An 18,529-nucleotide genomic window follows, 5' to 3' on the forward strand; every position below is an offset into this window, starting at 1 on the left:
GTGTCCCAAAAGCACCAAACGCTGGAAAAGCCCCAGGCAGGAGGAAATCCGGGAGCTCCGGAAGAGCCCGGAGGGAGGCGGGAGCTGCAGGGCTGGGCTGGGCTGGGGCGGCTCCTGCAGGCTGAGCCCAGCCCAGCTAAGCCTGGCTCTGCTAAACCAGCCTCCGGATGGACCCTCTCCCTCCTTCGCAGCTCCCATTAGAGGCTATTGTGGAGAGCTTCTCCTGCATTCCCTCCCCACTGAGGATATTTTTAAACTGGGCCAAAAAAATAAAAAAAAAAAATCCTTCACAAAGGCAGAGTGAAAAAAACCCCAAACAACAACAAAAATAAGATTTGTTGGTTTGGTGGGTGTGATTTTTTTTTTTTTTTTTTTTTTTTTAATAATGAAGACGTTAAAAATAAGAAGGAATGATGGAAATAACGTGGCTGCCTGAGCAAGTGGAATGGAAGGGAAGGAGCTGCTCCTCGTTTGGGATAAATTCAGGACAGCTCTTTTTCCATCAATACCATTGTGCTGTGCCTGTGGCTGAGACACCAAGGCAGGGGAGAGCGGGGAGAGGTTGGCTGTGGGAATAGTTTGTTTCTTCCAGATGCCCAAAATCCAGTGGAGAAAGGTGTGGCCAAGGGGGAATTGGACAGGACAAGGGGAAAGGCTTTAAACTTAATGAAGGCAGAGTTAAATGGGATATTGGGAAGGAATTGTTCCCTGGGAGGGTGGGGAGGGGCTGGGATGGAACTCCCAGAGAAGCTGTGGCTGCCCCTGGATCCCTGGGGGTGTCCAAGGCCAGGCTGGGGGCTGGGAGCAGCTGGGACAGTGGGATGGGATACAGGGATGGGATGGGATGGGATGGGATGGGATGGGATGGGATGGGATACAGGGATGGGATTTAAGGTCCCTTCCCACCCAACCCATTCCATGATTCTGGGGCTGTGGCTGCAGCCCTGGCAGCAAATGGGAACCAACCCAGCACCCATCAGGTCACTGTTCCCTTGACTCCAGGCCAACAGAATCCACCAGGGGCCTGCAGCAGCAGGGACAGCCCATGGGGGACACACCATGGTGAGACTTTCCAGGCCAGGCAAGGACTTGGGGCGCAGGGAGCAAACCCACAGTGACCCCAAGACAGACACATCCCTTCCACCATAAACCCACACAGCCCAGGTGCTGAGCACCACCCTGCTGTCCCCTTTCCTCCTTCCAGCACCTTCCCCTCTCTCCTGCTCACCTGAGAAGTTCACACCTGCTCAGAACCCAAACCCACACACCTCTGGCTGGGATTTGGGGTTTGGAGACACCCCCAGCACCCCAAGCCTGTGGGAAAGGGGTTTCTGCCTCGCCCAGAGCCCGGGAGCAGCACAGGTGAAGGCATTGGTGAAAGCTCAGAGAGACTCCGAGGTTTTAGTGCAACGTTCACGGCAGGTGTGTGCAGCTGGGCGGGGAGCAGGGCTGAGGCTGGGCTGGGCTGAAGGGAGGGGAAATGTGCGCTGAGAAGGAGGGAGGAGCCCTGACTCAGGGTCCCCAAACTGTGCTGGGGAGCAGGGAGCAGCTTCTGCCACGCTCAGCCTCAGCCCCCAAAGCCATCCTGCCTCACTGCACACCCCAAAAACATCAGCAGGAGACGCCTCTGGATCCTGCTGGGGGCTGGATCCAGCCCTCCCTGCTCCTGCCCACCTTGGGATTCTCACACAGGCACGTGTGAGGATTTTAATACCCCCACAATTAAAATCCCATCTCATCCCAGCTGCAATTAAGTTTCTAATCTTCATTTACTTATGCTAAAGCACTTCCCACAGCAGCAAGGAGGAGGTGGAGGAGCAGCCAGACAAACCAGGGCTGGTTCAGCTTGCAAAGCCTCGTCAGGCTCCAAATTAAAGCGAACTGAGACTACAATTGAATTATCCAGGATGGTTCCTGTCAAGCAATTATGCTCCATGAGAGCCTGGGAATGCTATTTGCTCTCGTCTGACAGCTCATCCGAGGGGCTGGAGGGCCCATCCGAGCTGGGGGAGAGGGAAATAGCAGCACCTGGAATTCAGGTGGCAACAGCAGCTCCCAAAGAGGATTTTTTGGAAAACTCTGGGATTTGGCTGATGTGGGGGGGGAATGGTGCCGGGCATGGCTGAGATGTGCCAGGAATGCTCTGTACAACCAGAGCCTGTCTGCAAGCCCAGCTGTAGGAATGAGCCCAGGGGAGGGGATGGATCCCAATGCCAGCTGCCCTGCTGTCCCAGAGCATCCCCAGATCGGGGTTTTGGCAGCGGGGAGCAAAGCCGGGAGCAGGGAGGGCAGGGCTGGCTGATGAGACACACACCGGGAAAAGAGGATAAATCACCGGGAATGTGGAACGTGCCCCGCTGGGAGGGGCGACACACAAGTGGAGGGAGAGAAGCCACTTGTGAAAGGTCAGCGCTGCCCAGGGGCTGCGGGGCAGCGGGACGGATGCATTTCCCCGCGGGGGGCAGCTAATGGCAGTGGCGCTCCCTGGCCCCGCAGGATCCCCGAGGGGATAAACTCGTGAATCAGCGGCCTTCCCCCTTTTTTTTTTTCCATGACAAAACCGCGAAGAAATAAATAAAGGGAATTAAATAAACCCACAGAGAACCGAGAACAAGCCCTCCCCAGCCGAGCGTCATCGTGAGCGCTGGATGGGGGTCGGAGGAGCCCTGGTGATGAGCTGGAGTCATTGTCCCGCGGGTGTCCCCTGCTCGGGGGGGCTGTCCCCATCCCAGGGCAGCCGGGCGCTCCCGGGGCTGCTCCGCCCGCGCAGACAGGATTCCCGGAACGCTGCGGGGGAAGAGTCTCGTTCCCGGGCCCCCGTCGGTCCCGCTGCTCCTCCTTAGCGCAGGGTGGGAGCGGGGAGGAAGAGGAGACCCGCTGGGGGAGGAAGGCACCGTCCCTTGACTCCTCCCGTCACAGCCTGGAAGGGACACAAGGAGCAGAGTCAGCACCGGGCGCCTCCTCCCGTGGAAACGGGCGGGAAGATCTTTGGGAAAAAACCTCCTGGAATAGCTTTGCCACGGAGCTGCTCGCAAAAGCAGCGGCACCGGGGGAAGCCGTGAGCTCCTGCACCTCCCTGCCAGGCCTGCCTGGCTCCTGGAGCATCGCCCGGAGGGGAAAGAGCTCCTTGGGTACCACTCCCATCCCTGCGCATCCAGCATCCCGCGCCCTTGGATGCAGGGATGGCAGAGCCTGAGGGTGCCCCAGCCAGGATTCCCGGGCTCCGCGGGGAAGCCAGGACTTAACAGGAACAACCAGAGCTGCGTCCCTGTGGAGGGAATCAGCTCCGTGGAAAGCTGAGCTGGAACATCCTGATTAGCAAAAGATCGGGCCGGTAATTAACAGGGAGCTGCGGGGCAGCCCCAGCCCGGGGCGAGCCGAGCGTGGCTCAGTGATTGGGAAAACATTCCCAAAGCCAGCGGAGCAATCCCGCAGCTGCCTTGGGGCCCAGCATCCTTCAGCATTCCCTGCCCGGCTGCCGGAGCCTGCTTGGAGCTGACTTGGGAATTAACTCCGCTCCTGATTAAGATCTCCCGTTCCGGGTGTTTTGGGGGCCACCAGACCGCGGGCTCTGCGCTGCTCCCGGCAGCTCCCGGGGACAGGGAGTGGCACAGGGACATTCCAGTCACTGCTGGGGCCGCCCGGAGAGGGAAGAAAGGCGCTTTGTTATCAGCAGCAGGAGAAATAAGCATCTCCAACCCTCTGTAAGGAGCGGTTCCTGAAGCCCCCAAATGTCCTCACATCTCTCCCTGAGCTCACATCTCCCTCCCTCCATCCATTCCCCTTTCCAGCCTCCGGGGATGCACGCTGGGAGGAGGAAAATTCCCCCCCGTGAACGCCACCCCCGCACGGGCGAGACTTTGGTTCTATTTGTCACAATATGACAAATTCCAGGGAGGAAAATGAGTTTCTAAGTGATTGCTCTGCATTTTGCCTGCTGTTCCCAACAGGGCAGATCCTGAAATCCCAACTGGGGACCCACTGATGCCGTTTCCTGGAGCAGAGGGATGTGACTAAGCCAAAGCAACGGAACAGAGCAGGATTTGGCCGTGGGAGAAGAGGGATCAGGCTGGAGGCTGCAGTGGCTGAGGGTCTGGGAAGGTCCCTGGGCAGGGCATTCCCCCAAACCCAGGAAGGGAGGATGGGCAGGGATCAGACTCACTCTGCTGACTTCCAGAAGTGCCCCGGGTGGGAAAGGCGGCGGTTGCGCTTTGGCAGTTTCTCCAGCATGTCCATCAGCTTGGTGAAGGTGGGTCTCTCCTCCTGCTCGTAGGCCCAGCAGAACAGGAGGATGTCCTGGAGGCACAGGAGGGCACGTGAGGAAAGCCAGCCAAGCCCTCTCCCAGCACAGCCCTCCCCCCAGCAGCCACAAGGACCCGTCTCCATCACTGATCCTTGGGAAGGGCTGGGATGGGGGGAATGTGCCCAACCCACGAGGATCCCATTTGCATCCCCCACATCCTCACAAAAGGCTGGGATGAACAGGGGGTGTCCATCCCATGAGCCCATCTCCATCACTGGATCCTTGGGAAGGGCTGGGATGGAGGGGATGTGTCCATCCCATGAGGAATCATCTCCATCCCCACATTGGGAAGGGTTGGGATGGAGGGGATGTGTCCATCCCATGAGGAGTCACTTCCATCACTGCATCCTTGGGAAAGGCTGGGATGCAGTGAGGGGTGTCCATCCCACGAGCACCCATCTCCATCCCCACATCCTTGGGAAGGGCTGAAGCAAAGGGAGCTGAGCACAGCAGCAGGACCAAGCCTGGCTGGATGGGATCAGCACATCCAGAGGGTTTTCCCAAGGCTCCCCCAGCCATGCCCCAGTCCCTGCACACCCAGCAGGCCCCCAGACCTACCGAGATCTCCTTGCCCATCCCGATCTGGCTGAGGTTGGGTTTCATCCCTCTCCCCACCTGCCAGATGATTGCCTCTGCTGGCTGTGTCTTGAAGGGCCATTCCCGGGCGTGCAGCTCGTACCAGATGGTGCTGTGGGGACACACTGGGAATCAGAGAGGAGCAGCCAGGAGGGGACAGCATGGGGAGCTCACTGCACCCACATCCAGCATCTCTCCCTGCCCCAGAGCCACCTCATCCCCGGTGACACCAGAGGGGCTCAGCCCTCGTTGCACCTCTCCCATTTTCCAGAGGGAGGGATGTGACCTGGAGCCAGCCCTGATTCCCACCAGGGGTGATCCCAACCCATGGGAAGGAGGACAGAGGCTGATGGAGGCCCAGGCAGAGCCTTCAGCTGGGAATGTCCCACCTGGATGTGACAGCACTGCCCACGGAGCAGCTGAAGAGGGGATGGTGGGGACCCACCTGCCACCACTCCAGCAGAATTCCAGGAAGGGATGAACCCAAGAATTCACTTTAACTCCAGCTTTTCCCTTTTTCTCCTCCAGAAAACTCTCCAAGGTGCAAAAATCCATCCAAGCCATGCCATGGACCATCCCAGGTGTCCTCACCAGGTGATGGCCACGTGAAGCCCCGGCCATCTGCTCCTGCTCTCATTGCTAAGCCAATCCCTCTTTTCTGTGAGGAATCCCAAATCCAAGGGAATATCCCAAAACAAGGGCATCACTGATGGAACTGGTGGGCACCCCTGTGGTTTTCCGCCCCCGCTACTGCCTGGAAGTTTTGCATCATCATTTTCTGGCTCCTGGAGCTTGGATGAGCCTGGATTCCCACCATGCCAGCCCCACTGTCCAAGGCAAATTCCCTGGACCTGCTTTTCCCTCCCAGGGATGCCCTCGTGACCACTTAAAGCAGCAAAACCCAGGGTTAAAATGACAGCAGGGTGGGAAAACCTGCCTGATAAACAGAAGATTCTTCCTGGTTAGAGAAGCTCCCCAATTTTGGGAATTGGAATTTTTCTGATTTTCCACAGTTTGGCTGGAAATCTCAATTTAAAAAATGGACAATGGGAGAATTATGTGGGTGCAGAAGAATGGGGGGCTTGGAGAGGGGCAGGTCCTGTGGGCACAGGACAAAATCCTCAGGAGGAGCATCCAAACACCCTCAGATTGGATTTAACACATCCAAGATGTTAATTCCAGTTTCTCACTGGGAGTTTTTGTGATCTTTAAAAGATCTGCTCCTCTTGCTGTCCCTGATCCCCAAATCCCTGGAGGGAAGTGACCCCTCCAGATCCTCCCTGAGCCTTCTGGGCTCGATGGAGGGCAGCAGAAACAAGAAAGATGGAAAACATGCAAAAACCTTTTCATCTTTTCAGGAAACTCACGCTTTCCATAAGGGCAGAGCTCACACTTGAGGAAAAAAAGGGGAAAATTACGTCTCCCCACCCACTCTCACTTAGTAGGATATGATCCTTTAATTACCTCTTTATTTCTGTGCTGAAGTTGTACCTCAGGGAGGGCAAAAAAAAAAAAAAAAAAAAAAAAAAGAGCCAGACCCTTCCAGCTGTAATTACTGTGGGTTTGATGGGAATATTGCCTTGGATAAGGGGCCCACGCTCCCTAATCCCACAGCCTTCGAGGTATCCATGAGAAAATTAATCCTCTGGGTAAAATCCCCACCCGCCTCAGGAAGGTTTAGAGAGGTGGAATTGGGCTCGTGCCCTCAGGGAGCTTTGTGGGCAGAAAAAGGGCAGGAGGAATGAGCTGGTTTGCTGAGGAAAACTTAGGAATTCTCATTTTCTTGGCTTTTAGCTGCTCCTTGTAGAGCTGGTACCACCATCAGCTCCTTGCATGGGGCTGGAGGGGGGAATTGGGTGTCCAGAGCTGTGTCCCCAATTTTTGGCATCCCCATCCATCATCCCAGCACCTTCTCATCAGTTCCCACCCCAGGAGGGTGCAGGGGAGAGATGATGCCAGGCTGGTATTCCCAGGATATTCTGGATCCCACTGCCTGGAGCCACCCTGATCTGTGGCCAAAATAGGAAGATTTGATAATTTAGAGAGAATTGGGGTGTCCAGGGGCTCCCAGAACTGTGTCCCCAACCTTTGACATCTCCATCCATCATCCAAGCACCTTCTCATCAGTTCCCACCCCAGGAGGGTGCAGGGGAGAGATGATGCCAGGCTGGATACTCCAGATCCCATTGGCCAGCACCACTCTGCTCCAGAACAGGAGGATTTGGTAACTGGGCTGTCCAGGGGCTCCCAGACCATTGTTCCCACCCCAATCCCCTCATCCCCAGGCTGGCATCCTTTGGATCCCATTACCCAGCCTGGCCTAAACCAGGAGGATTTGGTCATTTAGAGATGGTTTCACTCAAAATTTCTCACAGCAGGTTCTCCCAACGCAGCGATGGGAATTCCATCCAGCAGCATCCCCTTGGATCTGGGGCAAGCCAACAGCATCTCCATCCTCATCCTGTGCCCAGAGCAGCTCCCACCTGACCCAACCAGTGCCCCAGGACTCACCCCAGTGCAAAGACATCCGAGTGCTTGGAGAAGGGCAGCTTGTCCTCCTCGGTGTCCGGGGAGAGCTGCCGGATGATCTCGGGGGCCAGGTGGCACAGCCAGCCGTTCTGGATCCGCAGCTTGTTCTCCCTCCTGCAGACAAGGAGCCCCTGGGACAGCACCCCTCGGCCCCAGGGAGCAGCCCCAGCTTCCCACACTCTTCCCAAGCTTGGTTTTCCCCATGCCATCCTTGCAAAGTCAGGTTTTATCCCTGCTCTAGGAAGGTTGTGCCTGCCAGGCAGCAGGACATGGTTGGGGCACAGGATGGTGGTTCCTGCCAGGACACAGAGCTGGAGCTGTGGATGTTACTGAGGGACAGCACCCCCATGTCCCCAGAGAGCAGCCCCCAGCTTCCCACCCTCTTCATAAGGTTTTTAAGCCTGGTTCTCCAACTTCATCCTTGCAAAGTCAGGTTTTATCCCTGCTCTAGGAAGGTTGTGCCTGCCAGGCAGCAGGACATGGTTGGGGCACAGGATGGTGGTTCCTGCTGAGACAGAGCTGGAGCTGTGGGTGTTACTGGGACAGCATCACCTCATCCCCAGAGAGCAGCCCCCAGCTTCCCACACTCTTCCCATGCTTGGTTTTCCCCATGCCATCCTTGCAAAGTCAGGTTTTATTCCCACTCTAGAAAGGGCACAGGATGGTGGAGCCTGCCAGAACACAGAGCTGGAGCTGTGGGTGTTACTAGGACAGTATCACCACATCCCCAGGGAGCAGCCCCCAGATTCCCACACTCTTCACAAGGTTTTTAAGCCTGGTTCTCCCACTTCATCCTTGCAAAGTCAGGATTTAACCCTGCCAGACAGCAGGACAAAATTGGGGCACAGAGTGGTGCTTTAGGGGAACTTCAGCTCATCCAGGCTGTGATGGGGATTTGGGGTCTGCTGGAGCTCCTGCTCCTGCTCTGCCCTTTGCACCAAAACCTCTTAAAGGATCCAGGGGTAAAGTGGGGATGAATTCCCCCAGCAGCCCCACTGTGGCTGCAGCAGAAAGTTGGACTGGGGACCACGAAGTGCCACTTCCCAGCAAACCCTAAAGGAACAGCCTGGGAATTGGTGTTTTCAGGTGTTTGGCCCCAAATCAGCCCCTTCAAGTCCAAGCCTCCACTGGCATCTCCCATGGGAGCAGCCTGGCTTTATAACAACCTCATTTCTCCTCATCTGTCCTTCCTCCACCTCTCCAGGCTCCCCTGCTCGGGATAAAGGGGTTGGAATTCTTTGGCTGAGGATGACACTGGTGATTTCTCCACCCTCTACATCCTCCAGCAGGCACCTGGGATACACTGCTGGCTTCAAAATCCCTGCATTATCAGGGGTGGTGACACCTGAAGCAGCTTCATCGTGTGAGCCCAAGTTCAGCAGCAGGAGGGAACAAAACCATCCCACATCATGTTGGGCTGGAGAAGGAAAAGCCTGCTGGCTCCTGCCCAGAACTTCTCCCTGTTTGTGCTTGGAATCCTCCCAAAGATGGGGATGAACAGGGCTAAGGGATGGCTGTGGGGTCATCTGTCTCCTGAATGCCAGCCTGGGGCCAAAATCCCATGGGACCCTCCAGGGAGGGGGTCCCACCTCAAAGCTGACTGTAATCCCAAAATGGCACAATCCAGATCCCACCATCTGCAAAGCCCTCCCCACTCCCAGTCACAGTGACCAGGGGGACCCCTCCCCTCGGGAGGGGCACTGCCACTGCCAGGGGTGGCTGATGAAGCCTCCCTGTCCCCTCTGGGCTGTGGAGGCTCCTCTGCACTCCGGGGTTGAGTCTCACCGCAATCAGCAGCTCGGACACTCAGGAAAAGCACTTGAAAAGCACTTGGGCACAGAGGGGAGGCTTTCAGCACCTCCCTCCGCCCTCCAGCTCTTAATTACAAGCCAGCATTAAGCACCTGGGCAATTAAAAAGGCTTGGGCTCGCTGGTCCTCCCCTGTCCCTCCCGGGGCAGCGCTTGGATCTGCTCCAGCACGCTCAGCAAGGCTGGGTTTGCTCCTGGGGCTTTGGTTTCTGCTCCTGGAAGTGCCTCAGGGCTGTGACATTCCACAGGCAGCCTCGGGATGCTCCAGGGACTGGATTGGGGGTTAGGAACTCCCAGCAATGATCCCAGAGGGTCCCTGTGTTGGGCTGATGTGGCCAGAAATGTGAATTCTGTCCCCATCTGTTAACCCAGCTGGGGCAGTGCCCCTGATCTCCTGGCACATATTATCTGCTCATGGGCCATCTTTAAACCAGCTGGGCAATCATCTTTATCCTTCCCACAGCCCATCCTCCCTCCAGGAGATATCTCCTGTTCATGGCCACTGAGTCCCAGGGCATGACTGATAAAATTCCATCATCCCATGGGAGATGCTCCAGCCAGGGGAGCAGCCAAGCCTTTCCTACCCAGATAAAAACTGACATTTGGGACACCAAGGAACCTTCTTCCCACTGGATTCCAGAGGAAAGCCAGACCTTTCCACATCATCCCTGGAGCTTCAGAGGAAACTGCACCTTCTCCAGGAGCACTGCTCCAGCTGAACCACATCTGCCCCTGCAGGAGGATGCAGCCACCATTGAATGGGACTGTGCCAACACCCTGACTGACTGACGGGTGTCAGCTTGGATTCTGACTCTGGCAGGGCTGGGATTGTTCTGTGTAATACTGCATTTCTATTTTAATTTTCCTAGTAAAGAACTGTTATTCCTAATTCCCATATCTTTGCCTGAGAGCCCCTTAATTTAAGAATTATAATAATTTGGAGGGAGGGGGTTTACATTCTCCATTTCAAAGAGAAGCTCCTGCCTTTATTGGCAGACACCTGTCCTTCAAACCAGGACAGTCCCTCACAGCAATTGGAGGGTTTATGACCAAAGTTTACCAACTTCACAGCCACACCCAGCTGAGCATCTTCCAAGCCACCCACAGGGCAAAAGCAGGAGCAGAAGAGCTCCTCAGACTCCTCAAGACCCATCTCATGCTCCTCCTAATTCCAGAGTAGCCCCACCGAGCCCAAGAACATTTAAATAAAGGAGGAATCAATCAAATTTCAGCAGGATGAGACCCCAAGTCACCAGGAAGCATTTTAACCCCAGAGTAACCAGCAGAAGAGATGTCACCATCCTTAAGCTGACCTCCAAAAACTTGCTTCCTTCCCAAGCCTCTAAGGACCCAAATTGGGGTTTATCTGCTGTCTTCATCTGGGAGACACCAAAACCAGCAAAAACCCATCCTGAAAAGGGGAGATCAGTCCTGCAGACACTTCCTGTTCCAAAATTCATTGTGGCTGTGGATCCCTGCTCTTCTCTCAGCTCTCCTCCAGCAGAAAACATCTGCCACCAGCAGCCCAGGGCACACATTTTCTGATTGTCTCCATTTCTCCAGCAAATTTTCCTGCTCATTTCTATCCAGCCTTGCTTTCCTGGCCACCCTTCCTCTCCTGAGTCATCTCCTGGATTCTAACAACACAGGACACATCCCAAACTTGGGCACTCCCAAAAACCCCATTCCCCCCATTTCTAATCCCATCTCTGGAGCATCCCTGACCTTCCCAGCAAAGATTCCTGGCAAAGCTTGGCCAGTTTTGCCCAAATCCTGATTCCCTGCTGGAATGAGCTGTCCCTTCCTCCTGGCAGGCCCTGACTCCCAAACCCCCACCCAGCTGCAGAAGCAGAGGCAAACCCCACTTTGCCACAGTGGGACATCCTGATTTCCTGGCATTCCAAAGTTTTTTGGCCAAGTTTGTGCTAAAATCCATTGATATTTCTCCAGGCAGAGTGGAAAATCTGGGAGTGCACAGTGAGGGATGGAGAGAGGCAGTCACTGCTATTTTCTCTAATCCTGTGAACTCATCACTGGGAAATTGGGGAGAAATCCCTTCTTTCCAAAATGCTTTTTATCTCCTGAGCATCTTTGCCATGGAGATGGAAGGACCAGGAGGAAACTGCCCAAGGTTGGGCTGTGCTGCTCCCAACACAAAAGGTTTAGTGAGAAACCCAACACAAAGGATTTAGTGGGAAAGGTGGGGAAAGTCAGCAAAATTCTTATTTCTCACTTAAAAAAAACAAAAAAAAAGAAAATATTATTTCTGTTCTTCCTTCCCCACTTCTGTTTCCTTTCCCCTCCAGCTTAGCTCTTCTTCCTTTCCACAGCTGCTGGAACTCTTTGCCTTGCCATTCCTATGGCTGAAAAACCTCCCAAAGCATCGGGAAAAGAAATTTAATAAGGAACATTTACCAAAACCTTCAGATTTAAGCCCTCAGCGACCTCAAAATGTCACAATGTTGTGAAAGTCCCAAGCTTGGCTCTCATTTTCCATGTCTTGCTCCATGCCCAGCACAGACACCATGGCCAGATGTCTGTAATTCCCAAAATGTCAGCAGAGTGGGGACAGCACAGGGATGGCATCACTCAATCCAGGCAGGAGGTGAAGCAGATGACAGGGAATTATAATGATGGAAAGAGAAAATGAAGGAATGGACCAGCCCTGCTGCCACTGGAGCATCTCCTGGGTGGCTGCAGGGTGCTTTGGACATGGGAATGATGCATCCCATGGCAAGAGGTTGGTCCAAGAGGCACAGTTTGCCTCTCTGAACCAAAATTCCAGAGGCTGGAATCAAAACCAACTCCCTTCAAACAGAGCAGCCCCGTGACACTCCTGAACTGATGTCTGCCAAGGCTGGGGACACAAAAAGGCACTTGGAGAGGGATTTTTTGGGATTTTTTCCCCATGTTTCCAGCCTCAAGGCACGGGGAGGAACTCCAGTATGTCCTACCTGCCTGCTTGGAGAACTCCAGAGATGCTGAAGAGCCCGAAGTCGGTGATCACCACCTTCCCATTGTCATAGAAAACATTCTTGGACTTGAGGTCCTTGTGGAGAATGCCCTTGGCATGCAGGTATCCCATTCCCTGGATGGAACAGAGAGGAAAACAGCCTCAAGTTACAAAAAGGGATAACATCCATGGAGTGGTGGCATTGTGTGTTGGGCTGATGTGACAGAAATGTGGATTCTGTCCCCATCTGTTAACCCAGCTGGGGCAGTGCCCCTGATCTCCTGGCACACATTATCTGCTCATGGGCCATCTTTAAACCAGCTGGGCAATCATCTTTATCTTCCCACAGCCCATCCTCCCTCCAGGAGATATCTCCTGTTCATGGCCACTGAGTCCCAGGGCATGACTGATAAAATTCCATCATCCCACTGGGAGATGCTCCAGCCAGGGGAGGAGCCAAGCCTTTCCTACCCAGATAAAAACTGACATTTGGGACACCAAGGAACCTTCTTTCCACTGGATTCCAGAGGAAAACCAGACCTTTCCACATCATCCCTGGAGCTTCAGAGGAAACTGCACCTTCTCCAGGAGCACTGCTCCAGCTGAACCACATCTGCCCCTGCAGGAGGATGCAGCCACCATTGAATGGGACTGTGCCAACACCCTGACTGACTGACGGGTGTCAGCTTGGATTCTGACTCTGGCAGGGCTGGGATTGTTCTGTGTAATACTGCATTGCTATTTTAATTTTCCTAATAAAGAACTGTTACTCCTAATTCTCATATTGTTGCCTGAGAGCCCCTTAATTTCAGAATTATAATAATTTGGAGGGAGGGGGTTTACATTCTCCATTTCAAAGAGAAGCTCCTGCCTTTATTGGCAGGCACCTGTCCCCAAACCAGGACACATTGCCACGGGATGCTGGGAGCATCCATGAGCCACCACATCCCCAAAGATCCCTGCAGGAAGGAAAAGGGTCTGGGGGGTCCCTGGTTTGGGATGGGCTCTGGGAGGGAGATGGGATTGCAGTGTGGGTGTCCCAGCTGCCACAGCCCCCACTCATCTTCCTGATGAATTGATTCTGCAGGGAAATTATCCCCAAAGCCGCTTCCCGGGAATCCTCCGCCGGGAAATGGATGGTGATGATGTTTCCTCCTCCGTTTTTTTGGGGGCTGGGTGAGCAGGGTAATAAGTCACAGCCCTGGCGGAGCCATCGGTGCTTCCGATGGCAAACAGGCGCCTCGCAGGAGTCCTGCCTTAATTCCTTTCCCCCAGGAAAAACTGCTCGGCAGTTAATTAAAATTAGCGCTAATGAGGCACAAAAAGGCCATGGGTGGGAAATCCAAACTCTCCTGTTTAGCGCCGGCAAATCAAGCAGACTGCCGGCGGATGTTCAGCTCCGTGGGATAATTCTGGGAATGGGGAGGGGGATAAAACACATTTATCCTAACTTCAGCGGGGATTTTGATGCTGTCCCACTTTTCACTCTCCTAAGCAGACTCAGGGAAAACTTGATCTGCAGGATGCCGCTGGAGGATCAATGGCCAACGGGCCGGCAAACTGTTGCTTAAGAGGGAATATTGGTTGTCTGTCACTGGAAAAGGGGGATTTATTAACTGGGATTCCATGGGGATCCATCCATCCTGATCACGGTCTCATCTTTTCATCTATCATCATTAACCACGCAGGCTGTGCCAGAAGAATTTATTTTTAAGCTGGAGGCTGATGTGGAGCCGGAAGACCTAATCCAAATTCCACCATCTGGAAAAAGTGGGAAAACAAACGGAAAAAAACCCAACCCTGCAAGATAAGGGGGTTTCACTGCACCCTGCAGAGAGCAAATCCTAAAGAGCTTCTGCCAAAGGATGCTGGAGGAAGGCAAGGATTTGGGGCTGGATGCCAGGACCATTCCAGGCACGGGCATTAATCAGGGGTCTCCAGTTCCCAGCACATGAAATAATGATGAGGTTTAAAAATCGGCTTCCAAATGTCACTGTCACCTCCAGAAAGTGCCAGGGTGGAGCAAGGAACAACATTGCAATGTTTCCCTGGGCAGGTGCAGCACAGGGCCCTGAGCATCCATGGATGAGCCCCAGTGCCACAGGAATTCTCTGCAGCCCCTTCCTGTGGGAGCCCAGAGTGTTCCTCTGCCTTCCCTGGAGGCATCAAGACCCCCCTGGTGGGGTCCCCAAATGAGACCCAAGTGTCTCAGGGGCTGGATTTAGCTCCTTGGAGCAATCTACCAACATTAAGAGAAGAAATGCAAGCTGCAAAAATCAATAGAGTGTAAATTAGACTGTTAGAGTGTAGAATAAGCAGATTTCTAGAATGTTTATATTAAGGGGCTCATGGCTAAGATGGAGGATTTGGGGGGTGGTTGCTTCTTCCTCCTTCTTCACTCCATCCATGTTGGAGTGCCACCTTGGCATTGGATGGGGACAAAACTAGACAGTATAATAAGATTGAAGTGTATTGGGAATTAATTGTAAATATCTAGCACATAATTTAGAGTATAAAAGATAAGACCTGCCTCTGCCAGGCAGATTCCACCCTGGACATCTGGCTGAACAGATCTCTGTTAGCTGGGCAAAGAATTCCTGAGATAAGAAACAATAAACAACCTTGGAAACCTCAGAAACCTCAGCCTCTCATGGGGGCAGGGGAAAACCTGAATTTTGGACCACCTTCATGTCCTCCTGAGGTGATCTGGAGCATAAAGAGACACCTGGGGATGAGGCACCTCCCCATGGTTTGAGGACATCAGGACCTTGCTCCTGCCTGCTGCCACATCCAGCAGGGAGCTCATCTCCATGGAATCATCAGACACAGCCCTTTGTGCAGGAATTTCTCTGGGCACGCCCAAATCCCTCACCTCGCTCCCTGCTGGGAATTCCAGCCCTGCCCAGCCCTGGGATGATCCATGAGGAAACACTCTGGCCAAGCAATGCCTCCATCTGCTCTGCCCCCGGGATAAACCATCCTTCCCCTCCCGAGGATCACCTCCCATTAATCCAAGGAGCTCAGCAGCTCTCCCAGCACATTCCAGGGCTCAGAGGATAAAATCAAACTGCACAGCAAATCCAAAGCCTCTGGACAATGCAGCTCTGAGCCCTCCCAGACCAAGGTGTTGGGATTTTCCTTCTCTTCCCAACACCTGCCACTTCCACATCCACCAAAACATCAGCTGGGCATTGCTGGGGTGATGGGCAGGCTGGGATGCTGCTGCCCAGCAGGAATGGCCACATCCTTGGGTCATGGTGCTGTGGCAGGGCTGGAGCTCTCCAGGAATTCCCTTTGCTGCTGGGGGAGCTCTGCTAATTCCTCCAGGGATCTGGGGTGGGTACAAAGTCCCTCTGCCTCTCAACACCACTGAGCTGGAGGTTTCCAAGTTGTTCCTAACAGGAGAAAAACCTCTCAGGCTCATCCTGGAAAGCCACAGAGCACTGAACCCACGCAGGGAAAGGGGCTGAACAGAACCATCATTCCTGCTGGGAACATCTGGAAGGCAAAAACCCTGAGCACAAAAAGGAGGATAAATACAAGGCTAAATTGTGATGCTTCAAGTGTTTGCTAAGTGGGACAAATCCGTGTCTAGAAGGTGGAAAACATGGATCAGAAGCAGGAATTAAGAAGGGAGAGGCTTTGGGTTGCCTCAGGCACCTCCAGCTCAGGCCATGCTCCAAGGTAGCAAAAGGTTCAGGCTGTGCTCATCTCTCAGCTCCTGCCTGGAGAGTCCAGGAGAATTGAAGGAATTTCAATTTAAAACTGGGTCCAAATAAACACAAAATAGGTAATTTAATAACACACAGCCCAAGCACCATGCAAGAAATATTGCAGAAATATTCTGCTTTTAATATTCTGCTGGGTTTGAATGCTTAAGGGGGGCTGAGATCTGCCAGAAAACCTGATTTTCTGTTGTTTTCCCACAGTTAAAAGTGGGATGAGCTCCAGGTTTGGGCTCTGGGGTGGAAGTGTTGGCTGACCTTGAGCAGGGCATGGGGGCAGCTCCCACAGCACAGCATGTGCCAAATATTTTTGGTGAGAAATATGTTTGGAATCACAGCACAACCCTGTGCTGGCTGACAGCTCAACACCTCAGTGCTGCTGCTGACATCCCATGGGGAGCTGTGAGGGCTCAGGACCAGCCACTCCACCCTGCCACAGGTGGATCCTCCCCAGGGTTGGCTGAAGGATCACTTCTGAAGTGTGCAAGATGCACCTGGAGTCATCCCTGGGAAATTCAAAGCATTTTTAGCTCTGGAAAATGTATGTGAGCTCAGCCTTGTGGCACCATGGCATGGATTTCTCCAGGAGCCTCAGCCCTGGGGATGTTTTTTGGGAATCCTGGGAATGTTGGAAGTGTCCAAGGCAAGGCTGGACAGGGCTTGGACCAGCCTGGGATAGTGGGAGGTATCCCTGCCCATGGCAAGGGGAGGAATGGGATGAGCTTTAAGGTCCCAAACCAATCTTGTATTCCATGTTTATTACAGCTTTTTCCAAGAGGAGAGGAATATCCCACCAGGAACTCCTTCACAGCAGCAATACTGGATTTAAACACCTGAAATTCCAGCAGGGAGGAGGAGCAGTGGCCAGGAAGATGCCCAAGCACAGGGAACCCATGGAAGCTTTGGTGCCCCAAAATTCAGCCACATGAGAGAGGTCAAAGAGATCTGAATTTTAAAACCAAGGAGTTCTATCCTGCTCAGAATCCTTGGATTTTAAAACCAAGGAGTTCTATTCCTGCTCAGAATCCCTGGATAGTAAAGCCAAGCAGACCTATCCTGCTCAGAATCTTTGGATTTTAAAACCAAGGAGTTTTATCCTGCCCAGAATCCTTGGATTTTAAAACCAAGGAGTTCTATTCTGCCCAGAATCCTTGGATTTTAAAAACAAGGAGTTCTATCCTGCCCAGAATCCTTTGCTGCTCCTCTCCAACTCCCCAGGATGACTGGACTGGACTCTTGGATGGGTTTTTTGCTGGATCCAGACCCACCAGACCATACCTTCACAATTTCTTGTGCTATCTGCCTTGTCTTGTTGACATCCAGGACGATTTTGGCATCCCTCACCACGGAGTAGAGAGTCCTTCCCTTACACAGGCTGGAAGAAGAGGAAAAGGGAAAGAGAAGTTACAAACCCTCCTGGAGAAACAGCCCCAAATGATAAAGCAGGGAACTGTAGAAGTGTAAATCATCACAGGATTTTGGCCAGATTTTGGCCTCTTGGCTGGAGGCAGATTGGAGATTCTGCAGGGAACTGAGGGAAATCTCTGCTCCTGATGGTCCTGGTGGCACCACTGTGGTGCCCCAAGGGACAAGCTGGGCTGGCTCCTGCCTTTTCCCTGTATCCCAGCCCAGAGCAATCCACCTGCTCCTCCTGCTTCCAGCTTCATGTGCAGAACTGGCCATGGCTCCCTTCTCCTCCTCCCTCGGGATGCAAAGCTCACAGATGTAAAATAAAGTCAAAAGAGGAAAGACAGAGAGGGGAAAAAAAATCCCCCAACCCAATCCCATGTACAATGTCCTCCAATTTTCCTTCTCGTACCAATTACAGTAAAATCTATTTACAGAGCCTTAATTACCAAAGGCAGCTGGATGGGGAGGGGGGGAGGGGGTTGGATATAAACCAATTAAAAATATATTGACATTTGAATATCATAATGGAGGACGTGGGTGGCTGCTGCCTCGACTCCCGCCCACAAAAAAGAGATTTTTTTTATTTTTTTTTTTTTTTGCTTTTCTCTTTCCACCCACGCTCATTCCAGGCAACTTTGGAAAGATGAGACTGGATACCTGTGCCTGGGAAATCAAACACCCAACACACAGCTTGTTAAAGAGGTCTGGTGACTGCAGATGTTTATTTGATTCTGTTCTGATTAACAAATTAAAAGTTCTGGGCTTTCATTCTGCTGCTCTCCCCCAGCTTGGCTCCACCACTTTCTCCTTGCCCAGTTCCTCCTGCCCTGGGAATTCCAGCATGTGCTGGTTTGGAATCCTCCCCTGGGAGAGGTTTTGTCCTTTTTGTGTTAAAACCGTCACAGAATCACAATAGAGAATCACAGAATGGTTTGGGCTGGAAAGGACTTCAAGGGCCACAGAATTCCAGCCCTCTGCCATGGGCAGGGAGACCCTGAATGGGGCTTGGAGCACCCTGGGGTGATGGAAGGGTCCCTGCCCATGGCAGAGGGTGGAATGGGAGGAGCTTTAAGGTCCCTTCCTCCCCAAACCATTCCATGAGTCCATGAAACCCAGAAGAGCCCCAAACTCCAGAAGCTCATGAACACAAAGGATCCTCCTGCTCCTAAGCCAGAAACTTCACACCACTCCATGGGCAGCAGAATTTTCAGGACAAGCAATGAA

General features: G+C 53.2%; 1 protein-coding gene across 2 annotated transcripts in view; it reads right to left on the minus strand.

The window, feature by feature from the left end:
• Positions 1–374: 374 nt before the first annotated feature.
• KSR2 (kinase suppressor of ras 2) overlaps positions 375–18,529 on the minus strand; it is an 82,292-nt gene continuing 64,137 nt past the window's right edge. Inside the window, exons 16-21 of one of the 2 annotated variants that reach the window (XM_056504602.1) lie at positions 17,174–17,270; positions 12,172–12,305; positions 7,391–7,522; positions 4,862–4,991; positions 4,163–4,296; positions 375–2,920 (exon numbers count right to left, since the gene is read on the minus strand). In XM_056504602.1, coding sequence (XP_056360577.1) covers positions 2,914–2,920; positions 4,163–4,296; positions 4,862–4,991; positions 7,391–7,522; positions 12,172–12,305; positions 17,174–17,270 — 634 coding nt within the window. In that variant the 3' untranslated portion in view covers positions 375–2,913. Of the gene's footprint in view, positions 2,921–4,158; positions 4,297–4,861; positions 4,992–7,390; positions 7,523–12,171; positions 12,306–17,173; positions 17,271–18,529 lie in introns of those variants that run through there. The other variant, XM_056504601.1, reaches the window with a different exon arrangement.

The sequence above is a fragment of the Oenanthe melanoleuca genome, chromosome 15 (assembly GCF_029582105.1).
Source record: "Oenanthe melanoleuca isolate GR-GAL-2019-014 chromosome 15, OMel1.0, whole genome shotgun sequence".
Taxonomy (NCBI): domain Eukaryota; kingdom Metazoa; phylum Chordata; class Aves; order Passeriformes; family Muscicapidae; genus Oenanthe; species Oenanthe melanoleuca.